The sequence below is a fragment of the Pistacia vera genome, unplaced genomic scaffold (assembly GCF_008641045.1).
Source record: "Pistacia vera cultivar Batoury unplaced genomic scaffold, PisVer_v2 Contig660, whole genome shotgun sequence".
Classification (NCBI taxonomy): domain Eukaryota; kingdom Viridiplantae; phylum Streptophyta; class Magnoliopsida; order Sapindales; family Anacardiaceae; genus Pistacia; species Pistacia vera.
Window position 1 is genome coordinate 1479504 of NW_022196513.1, and position 11936 is coordinate 1491439.

General features: G+C 36.0%; 1 protein-coding gene across 1 annotated transcript; it reads right to left on the reverse strand.

Annotated features, from left to right (window-relative positions):
• Positions 1-5120: 5120 nt before the first annotated feature.
• On the reverse strand, positions 5121-5663 carry LOC116112352 (myb family transcription factor PHL8-like; the record flags this gene model as incomplete). Its single annotated transcript, XM_031398497.1, has 1 exon — positions 5121-5663. A coding segment is annotated over one exon (543 nt), but the record flags the coding sequence as incomplete, so codon positions are not given.
• Between the last annotated feature and the right edge of the window lie 6273 nt (positions 5664-11936).

Sequence of the window (11936 nt, forward strand, 5' to 3'; positions counted from 1 at the left end):
AACTGTGAAGATCTATGTAAAAATAAATTATTAGGCTCATGGAAATAAATTTAATTTTTTAGTTTTGATGATCTTAATCAATTGATGGAGTAAATTCAAGTGCCAACTATTTGTGTTTATTTAGTTTACCTAAAATTTACAAAGTCAATCAATAACTTTCATATTTTTGGTCATGACAACCTTAGTTAATTAAATATTGGAATTTAACAATCATTTAAATTTAAATAAATTTTTTTAACATAATAATAAATATTGAAATTTTAATAAATTTATTAATCAATGAAATTTTAAAAGTGATTATTCTAGACAACCATAAACATTAATGTAGGCCGAACGTATTCCACACTTGGTGGTTGGCCACTTTTTTCTAAATGAGAGAAAACATTTTTTCTTTCCTTTAAAAAACTTTAGTTTTTTTTTTGTTTTCTTTGTCATTTTATGAAAGATCGTCTTCACAAAGTAAACTAAGAAAAATAAGTGGGGACATTCAATTTTGAGGCGACCATTCACAAGCAAGTTGTGTACTGAAATAATCACGCCAATGTTTCCAATGTGAAAGCAATGATTTAGTGAACAAATAATAAATTTTTTGGCTGATTTTTTTAGCTCCCAAGATCAATTAATATTTTGTGAGCGAGTAAGTAAAGCTCATATTAGTAATTTAGTGGGTCTTGTGGGATTGAGTGCAAAGGATAAGACATTTTGATAAAGATTCAGCTTTGTCTATTGATTTCTTCTTGATTGGTTATTTGTTTGAGTTTCTAGGGTTCTATTTTTTTAGTTTTGGTTCATCACTTTTTTTTTTTTTTTGGGTTACAAACAACGTTTTTATACTAAGATACAAGAACAATAAAACACTAACAACTGGCATATATGACACATTCTACTATATTGACATAAATTCAACTCAAGTTTACAAAGAGGGTAACATGACATAATACCGACTGTAGAATTGATACAATACATTGACATCAACAGTTTCTAATGTTAAAGCAATGATTTAGTGCAAATATAAGTCTGTTAAAATGGTTGAAGATGAAGTCAATCAATTACTAGTATGAATATCAAATTATGATAGCCAAAAATTAGTAAAAGAAAAAGTAGTGTGAACTCAAGATTCAAGTATCATGAAATTATTCATCTAACAGGAAACATGCATTCCATATGAGCTTCTAAAACTCAGTCAACCAACCTTTTAAGCATTGGAAACATGTTTTAGGAAGGATTGTGAACTGCAAAAATGAAAAATTAATGTTGCATGATTAAAGTCCTTTGATTATGAGTTGGACTAGATTTAGATTAACCCATGTTGAGGACTAGGCTGTCATTCTCCTGGTAAATACACACATGCAGGGCATTAATTACTTGACATTAAACGCTAAACTTATGTATCATAAGAGAATTTTGATAATTTTTTAATCCATTATATTTATTTATATATCAATTGATGTTTAAAATCACAAGCCAATTACTATTTTGGTCTTAACAATCTCAATCAATTGATGGGCCAACCTTTTTTGTTCTTTTCGCTTACCATAAATTTGAAAGCTCAGCTGAAGACTATCACATTATTCACACATCAACTTTTATAATTTTTGTTATGGCAATTTCAATCAAATAATGGAATAAATTGATAGGCCAACAATTTTTCTTCCTCTAATTTTCAATAAAAAGGGAAAACTTTTCTTAACCCCCATGTGTTTCATATTATTATCAAAGCACCCATTGGTTTTTGAATTAAATTTTTGTTCAACTATTAAAATACATTTTTACCCTTTAAACTAAAACTAAGAATCTAAATATTATCCCAAATCTTTTAAATGTCATCAAATTTTCACAAAATTTATCAAATTTTATTTTTACCTAAAAAAAACTTTAAAAGTATTCCCTTTTACCCAATAATCTTAAAATCCAATTAAAATTATTAAATTCAACATCTCCCATTCTCCTTCCATCCAAACCCACCACAAAATCCACCATATACCATTGAAAAAGCCACATGCAAAACCACCATATATCATCATCACCATGTATCTTCACCAAAACAATTTCATGTAATATTTTCACTCATAAATGGAAGCTGCTTTAACAAGACAACTACGGTTTAACAATTTAAAGATAGAACAAAAATTTTAAAAAAGAAAAGAATGGAAGTTGTCGTGGTGGCCATGGCCATTACCGGAGTGTAAAATTTGGCCGCCGATGCGGTCACATGTATGAAAATGAAGGGAGAAAGATTAAAATAAAAATTTATGGTTCTTTTTAGAAGCTGAAAGGTCAAATTACCCTTTTTTCAAAGAGATATATCAATTATACTTGTCTCAATCCTGGTTTTGAAAATAGGACCCTATCATTTACCCTTTAACGAAATGAGTGCTGGGTCCTATTTTCAAAACAGGTGTATACAACCTGACCTGGACATCCTCGATCAACAAAAAAAAAAAAAAATATTCAACTGAAAACAATTTTGGTGAAAAATGTCAACAAATGAATTATTGCCTGTGAAAAAAAGATAAATATAAGTACTAACAATTTAGACCAAAATATCTAAAAGATCCAACAAAGTGCCCACTACCTAGGGCCATAATCATATACCCTATAATTTTCTTATAAAAGTTTCTAGAATTGAATAAGAATCTAATCCTCTCTTTCTTTAGAAAACCTTAATCGTTAGAAAAATGTTGTGGGTAAATAAGTCTATCAGTGAAGGCATATATATAGAAAGTGTTGTGGTAAATAAGTCATCATTGGAGGCAAATGGAAAGTGTTGTGGTTAAATAAGTCATCAATGGAGGTAGATAGAAAGTGCTGTGATTAAATAAGTCATCAGTGGAGGCAGATGGAAAGTGCTATAGTTAAGTAAGTCATCAGTGGAGACAGATGGAAAGTGCTATGGTTAAATTAGTCTTCAGTGTACACAGATGAAAAGTGCTATGTGATGATTAAAAGATTGAATTAGCGAATAATGAAGATTAAAGTGAAACTAAAGTCTTAATTATGTTCAAACAGTGTATTATTGAGATGATTAATATCTCGATACTTGGCATTGTACATATTTACTTATTAATAAAATTAGGATAAATATTTCATGAAAATAAATATTATGCTAAGACATGCATGAACCTTATTGATGGCATATATAATTAAAACCCTCACGTACAAAAGGTGTTTGTTGTAAATTATGTTTGATTTATCACTTTTATTATTATTATTATTATTATTATTATTATTATATTAGTCGTGCTCACACATTTACATTTTGTAGCCAAGTAAATGGACAACCTAAATTTAAAGAATGAGATATTTAAACCAATTCAATATTATTTTAGTAAAGCCTTGTAATGGACAAAAATTCGAGTTGATGCTTATAGATGCAAAAAATCTACCGTCATGAAAATAGGGTCTGATCCCGTGAGGTTGAGGTTATTGACAATCCGCTAGACCTGCACACATGAAAGGGCAAGCGTAAAGCTTCCGAAAAACACCGGGGTGGTGTTTGCCGTAGGCACTCCGATGCTCAAGTCAGCAAGGTTGAAATAGATTATTTGATAAGAATTAAAGAGATGAAGAATTATCAGGAGTCTTGTCGGAGGCTAGGACTATGGCAGAGGCATCGGGTTCTTGGAAACAAGAACTTAGGAGTAAATAGATGATTTTGAGTAGTGTAGATTGATATGGGAGATTGCCCCTTAATGAGAGGGCAAGCCTCTGTTTTTATAGTGAACCCAAGGGGCTGGAATCCTAGTAGGATATTGAGTCCTCTTTTTTTAGAGATAATGCCTATCAAAAAAGAAATATGATTTTTTGACATTATCAGATTAAGTTTAATAGTTTAAGTAAGATTTGGAATCTTAGTAGAACACTAAGTCCTATTTTGGGAGATAATCCTTATAAAAAAAGAAATATGATTTCTTGACCTTATCAGATTAAGTTTAATAGTTTAAGTAAGATTTGGAATCTTAGTAGGACACTAAGTCCTATTTTGGGAGATAATTTCTATCATGAAAGAAATATGATTTTTTGACCTTATCAGATCAAGTTTAATAGTTTGAATAAAATTTGGAATCTTAATAGAATTTATTTACGGACTGTTGCAGGCTAATAGTCTAAAACCCAGTTTAGCTTAACTTATAGGATAACCCAACTAGTAGAGTGGGTAGTTCACAAGGTGATTTTAAGCGTAGGCCTAATTGGAATTGGGTTAAGGCCTTAGGTCGTGACATGTTTATTTCGTTATTGGGCCTTGTCAAGCCCAAGACAATTTTTGGCCCTAACAATGCTAATTATATATATATATATATATATATATAATATTAGTTGTGCTCATACATTTACATTTTGTAGCCAAGTAAATGGACAACTTAAATTTAAAGAATGAGATATTTAAACCAATTCGATACTATTTTAGTATAGCCTTGTAATGGACAAAAATTTGAGCTGAGTGGTAATTATAAATTTTACAACAAAACTACGAACACCGAAAAACTTGCACCGAAATTGTGTACCGGCCTACGTGTACCAGCCGCGTGAATTTTTTTTCAATTTTTTTCTAGTGAACGGCCGTCCAAAAAATTTGGACGGCCTTTCACTCACATGGAACCCCGTCCATATTATATGGACGGGGGTCCATATACCAGGGACGGGTGTCCCCATTTAAAGGACGCCCGTCCCTGACCAAAATACAATAAAAAAATTTTATAAACATTAGGGACGGCCGTTCATCAGTTATGGATGGCCGTCCCTTCATTTTGGACGGGCGTCCGCAAATAAGGGATGCCCATCCTTAACCAAAATATGAAAATAATAAAAAAAATAAAAAAAAAAAACTTTAGGGACGGCCGTCCATAATTTTGGATGGCCATCCCTTACGTTTGGATGGGCGTCCATTCCTAATGGACGGCCGTCCATACTTTTAAAAAAAAAAATTCTAAAAAACTCTTCTTCTTCGTCTTCATTCCCCATCTCCTCTCTTTTTCTTCGTCTTCATTCCCCATCTCCTCTCTTCTTCTTGTCCAGTGTTATTCCTAGATTAATAATATCTACCACAAAACCATTAGAAATCGTCACTAAATCCCAAAACAGAACCCAAACACAGCGAGAAACAAAACCAAAACCATTTCCTAACCACACTTATTATATTTAACAGACAAGAAAAATGAAACCACACCCTCTGCAAACGCTTCAAAACTCTCAGATGATGTCAAAGAGCTTTCCACGAAGCAAATTGTGTTTCTCATTTGTTTGCTTTTGATATCTTTTAAACTTGAAGTTCCTGCTTCTATTAGTTCTGAAACTGAAGAACTCAGGCTGCCAATGTTAACCATTGAAACTAACTGGGAAAGTTCTTCTTTTGCAAGTTCTACTCCCACAGGAGAAGAATTATACCCTGCAAGCGTTTCTTGAGCTTTCTTTAAGACAGACTGTAAGTACTTCACTTGAGCTTTAATTCTCAGCTGCAAATGTCGTTGTACCTGAAAATATAAATTCTCATTTGATTGAAGTTTGAACTGTATTGATGATGCTTTATTGATAATCAGAAACGAATCTCTGATTGGTTTAATGGTTGTACGTACCTCAATCTGTTCATGAAGTTTGCTCTGCACTTCCAGTTGAACTTGGAGAGCTTGAGCGATCTGCAAGCCTCTGTAAACACAACACTTGAATCAGTTGAAGCTACTTGGATTATTACTATATATCGTTTTAAATTCATCGAATGGATTAGGATTTATTTCTGACTATTACTCATTAAATTGATTGGGTGTTCTGTCACTGGTATTCCTACTGAGATTCCCATCACTACTTTGAGTTTCTCTGCAATCTGCATTAAAAAACTAATTGCTTTGAGGAAGTGTAAGATTCTTGCATCAAGATGTGAGATTAAATTTTAAAGTTTTGAATTCTTATGGTTTTATATGCTTAGGGTTTAAGAGGAAAGGGAATTCTATCAAAGAGAGACTATAGTGTTGGAGTTGCTCAAATTCAAGGTAAGTAAATCCAACCCAAGTTACAATTTGAGAAATCAAGGGTGTAAAGATTTTACATATGTGTATATGTTTATGATTTTGAGAATTTTTGATGAAATTGATGAATTATTGAGGAGTTTGATGATTATTAATGAGTAGAATTTAGCTATGAGAAGTGATGATTCATTGAAGTTTGGTTGAAGTTAGAAAGAGTTGAGTAGAATTTTGGGAGTGTATTGTTTTTGGCAGGTTTAGTAGTTGTCTGGTAGAGTTTTACTCCAAATATTGGTGACTTGAGAGAGAGCTAGAATGGTAGCCAAATTCGGATTGAGTATGCATGCAATATGTTTGATGAAATGCCTAAGTGAAAACTGCCCTGTCACGTTTGTGACCTTCTGAGTAATATTTGGGTATCTTAGAGATTGAACTGGGTTTAGAACAAAACATAAACTTATATCCCTATCTCTAAGCTTTAAAATGAGATAAAAATGGTAGCAATCTGATATGTATAACTCAAGTTATGCCTTTTTAAGTGTGACCTGCGCAGAATGACTGTCTTTGATGCAACATTGCATTTGTGCTGTTCATGAGTGCATTAATGAGCATGAATCATCCATATGCATTAATTATGCATTAGAGAAAGAGTAGAAAAAGAGTAGAGAACTTTGAGTGTGAGCTTTATTAAGAGAAAAGAGAGAAAAAGAGAGTAGAAAAGGTTGTGCGATGGGGAACCCGTGAGTAATGGGTAGAGTATTCTCGCATGTACACCACATTGAGAGAGCAGCATGAGTATGAGAGAGAGAAGTGGTGTAGCCCGTGAGAGTGCATACGGATGAGGGCTATACCCGAGAGTACACGAGAGAGAGATTATATACTCACATGGCCAAGGGTTCCGAATCCATGCATAACTATAAAGACTGCTGTATACTAGTACAATGCATGCATAATAACAATAGAAAATTGGGCCCAAAACTTTCTTTTCATTATAAGTCATATGTCTTTTATACACAAGAACATTGTTTACAAAAGATCATTTTAAAAGACAAAAATAGGGGAAACAGTGTAGCTATTGCTCTTCGCTTGCTGACGCCCCTCTGACTGCATCATCACCTAGATCCTGCATCCACAAAGGAAAAAAAATGGGGTGAGCACAAAATAATGCTCAGTAAATAAAACCCTCTATCTGTCTGTCCCCGTATATAATACTCTCAATTCTTTCCTTACACTATTTCTGTTTCTACTAAACGTCATGGCCTCATCTTACCGGAGGTACGGCCGGATGGCGTTCACACAGCACCATCTCACTTTCCATGACTATCGGGTGGAATTCACACAGTACCAACCCGTTCTTAGTGACTACCGAGTGGGGATTACGAAGTACCTACCCGGTTTTCGTAACTATCGGGTGGAGACCACCTAGCACCTACCCGTTCCTCATCACTTTCGGGTAATGATCACCAAGCATTTACCCGACTCTAATCATCGTCGGGTGATGATCACAAATCATCAACTCACTTATCTAATAACTAACTGGGTGGTGGTCACAAAGCATCCACCCGTTTCTAATACTTATCGGGTGACGATCACAAAGCATCAACCCATCTCTAATGGCTATTCGGGTGGTGATCACAAAGCATCAACCCGATTCTCATAACTGTCGGGTGATGATCACAAAGCATCAACCCATTTCTACTACTCTTCTCATTCACTCTATTCTAGCATTTTTCATTCTCTCTACCCTTAGAGTAGTTGCATTCACCAAGTTCTCTACTCATAGAGTAATTGCATACACAAAGTTCCTACTCTTTCTTAGGTCACTTTTCAATGCATAAATAATGCATATGGATGGTTCTTCTCCATTATTGCACTTAGGAAATACCAACAAGCAATGTTACAAGAATTGAGGTGCACTACTCATACTCAACCTCTGTTAGGCATTTCATCAAACAATTCAAGTGCATAATAAAACTCTACTATAGCAATGATTCTAAATCTTTCTCTAACCATCCAAAATGGGGAGAAACCCCCTCACATCGCCACAAAACCTGCCAAAGAAAGACACTTCCAAAAAAAGGGTTCCAAAATACCCCTTCAATTCCATCTCAACTACCTCTCCAACCCACCAATCATTTCTTATATTTGAAAGGTATAAACAATCACAAAGCACTAGAAATCTCTATTTAGGCCTCAATAACATGGCATATAACATGTATATCACATACATACATCATTGCTAGCAAAACCCTAATCAAGAAAATTCTAAAATCTCAACTTGGGTTGGGATTTACTTACCTTGTTATGGAGAGACTTCACTAACTCTTCCTTTCACTTGGTTTGCTTGACTTTTTCTCTACTCTTAACCAAAAGAACAAAAACCCTCAATAATCACTATATACTAAAACTCACAAAGCTTCACAAAGAAAGTAAGAATCCTTACCTTAGGAAGCCTTAGGTTGATTTTCTACCCCAAATCACTTCAAAAGCCCTTTGAAACTCCTTGATCACAAGAAAGAGAAGTTGAGAGGAAGCAAGAGAGGAGAGTGGCGTTGGAGAAGAAGAATGAGGGGTTTGCAAAGTCTTAATTCCTTTTAATGAAATTTATACACAAGCATTCCCATTTTGCCCTTACTCTTCTTTGGGAATTCTATCTATATCCTTTGATTCATTACAAACACACCCCCAAATCAACATATTCTCCATGAAAAATCCTTACATTTAACTCCCCACTTTTCCTGCTAATTAGGGGTTGAATGGTCAAATTGCCCTTAGGGAAGAAAATATCTAAAACTTAGCAAACATTTTGGTCGGCCTGTCGCCGCGGCGAGGAAGCTTCTGTTGCCGCGGCGAAACTGTCCAGAGAGTTTCCCCTTGGTTTCAACACCTCTTCGCCGCGGCGAGGATTATTCTTCGCCCCGGCGAAGCTTGGCACACTGAACTTCTTCTATTTTCAACCAATTTCAGGGCAAGCATTCAACACAACACTCAATCAAACAATAATACCAAGAAACCAACTCAAATAAGAGCAAAAGAAGAAACAACAACTACGTACCTCAAGTGGGGTATTACAATAACCGAGTTCGATCAGCTAAGAACGAGTAGAAGTCACGGAGAGTTACAGCGAGTCCCGGTCGTGCCTCCGGTAAGATGGGGCCGTGACTTACTAAAGAGAGTTAGTAGAAAAAAAAAAAGAGTTCTAAGAAAGAGAAACAGAGAGAGAGAAACAAAAAGAGAAAACAGAGAAAAGTATAAAAGAGAGAGTAAATGAGAATTGTAAGGAAAGACTTAGAGAGAGAGAGAGTTACGGGGATAGATGACTAGAGGGTTTACTTACTGAGCATTATTTGTGCTCATCGCATTGTCTTTCTATGCTTTTGCAGGATTTAGGTGAGGACACGGTCGGATGGACGTCGGCACGCGAGGGGGAATGGCTACACTGTCTACATGATTTTTGATAGTTTTGGTTTATGATACTAATTTTGTATAAAGAATGTATATGTTTAATAAAAGAAAAATTTGGGCCCAACTATTTATGTTATTATATATGTATTTTTATTATGCATATTTTTATGAGTCCTTGAGTAGGAAGTAGTTATTACATGGCACAAGCTTCTTCGTGTCGCGTTTGTCTTCAGGCAGCCATAGGTTGGTCGTCTTGTTAACTGCCAGAGAAGAAACAGGTCGTCAGACAGAAAAATGCGTTCCGCACTTAATGAGTTCACAAGGGAAAAGAGCCTACTCGGGTCCTGAAAGCGGTAATGGCCATCATAACAAAAGAAGAAAAACTTCGTTTCATAGGCTCTCGCGTTGCTAGGGTAGTGTGTATCCCCTCGGCTATAGTAGGTTGCCTAGACAAGTAATAAGAATCCTTGTTCTTGCTCTTTTTCAAGAAATACGAGTAGCCAAGCTCTGCCGCGGTTACCTAACCTAGCTCATTCTCACGACATGCGATGTATATGGCAACAGCAATAACATACGATTCAGAGTGAGTTGCATCGACACTATCCCAAAATGATCCAAGATTGACCTGAAAAAAGGGTGGAAGGGGATCAATCCCCCACCCTTGATGATCTCCTCGGAGATCGCGACCATCCTACTTGATGGGTACCATGATGAGTGTGCCACATCGCGAAAAACTTCCACCTCGATACCATACTGTTTTATTACCCTCTCGAGCTCTTCCCCGGTAAGTACCAAGTAAACCTCGGGAGTGACACTCGAAGCACCCTGCGAGGACGAACCGATTCCTTCCTCGGATCTGGTTGTTAAGGGGTCCATTCTACTAGTCTACAAAAACGACAAGTAGGGGGTCATTTATCCATCGTATGCTACTCTGTACGATGATGTGGAAGGAAAAACTCCATAAAACCTAGAGAAAACCCTAACAGCATGATTCGAGCTGCCATTCATGGCTCGAACACAATATGAGCATCTTGTCTCCGATTAGCTACCGTAAGACTAACGCCATCTACCAACCACGGGAATAAGAAAACAAAAAACAGAGAAAGATTCTTACCTCTCGGAGTACGAAAATGGATTCTACTTCAAATATCAAAAAAATGCTGGTTTGGAAGGCAAAGACTCCAAGCTTGTGCAAATCTCTTACTCTCTGTGAAAAAGACAAGTGTGGTGACATTGCCTGAGATCTGAGTTTTTATAGCATGCGAGACGATGTTTGTTTTTCTTGGAATCAAAATGACGTTTGGGCGGCAAAATTTTCCACCATTGATCACAACCACGATTCACAGATCAGTAAGGAAGAGTGAGCGTCACAATTGAAGAAAATCAAATCTTCATCTTTTCCATTGAAAAACTCAAGCGACGACACTCTCTTTCCTTCAGCATTAATTGCGACCCAATTTGCATTTAATGCACTAATGAGGGTTATCGTTTCGGCATGTCACATTTATTATTCTGATAAAGTGGCACCATGTCAGCATACAATGCATTTAATGCGCCTGGTTAGCACTTATCACGCAAAGGACACGTCTGTCAGCGCAGAGACTGATTCATTAAATGCACCTGTATCAAAAGTACAATAGATAATGCCTAACGAAGTTAGGTCGTTCATCCTTAATAAGCAATGACCATGCCAGGTTGTGTTCACAAAAAGTGTTACCCTGACCTATTCTCAATCAGGTCAGAATCACCAGAATTTCCAGAAATCATCAATCATGGCATGACTTATAGTTTCCAAGGTTCGATTATCAAACCTCAAAAATTAGGGGACTTCTGTTATGCCTGAAAAATATAGGGCTGATGTAAGGTCCAGTCAGCGTGCAAAAGTCAGAAAATGGGTACACTCGTAGCCTGCTTCTGTCAGAATAGTGGGTGCACGCTAGACCAACCAGAAGCTGTGATGATCCCACGTGTCCAATCCTTACTCTAAATCGTGCAAATCACTCTAGAAGGTGGGCAATGTGACATAAAGAAGGATTTGCACGGATAATACCACCAACTCACAGATTCACTGATCATTATCTCAATCCATCCTACTATAAATGGAGAGCTCATCTCTTAGGGGATTCGCTCATTTTTACTCTTGATTAGCTATTCTCTCTCAAGAATATATAGCATTCTCTCTCTTGTACTATCACTTTATGAGTCATTTGTAAGTCAGTCCGCTAACGTGACCTGACCCTTGTCATTAATACAAACATCAGTGGACGTAGGACTTGCTACCTTAGCATCTGAACCACTTTAAAAGCTGTCTCCATTGCATTTACTCTCATTTTCCTTTATATTCACGTGTGTCTTTTGGGCCAGCTTAGCATTTCACACGTGCGTTTAGTTGGTGTAAAAATCATGCATCAACAAATAGCAAAGCAATTATTAAAGGGGTTTGTAAGTGTTGAAACTGTGTCGACCATGGAAAGGATTAATTATTTAGTATCATATTGGAGAATCTCATCTTTTTGGATAATGTATCAATATCCAAAGCCTGGGAATTTCTTCAAACATTGTTTCAGCAGACTT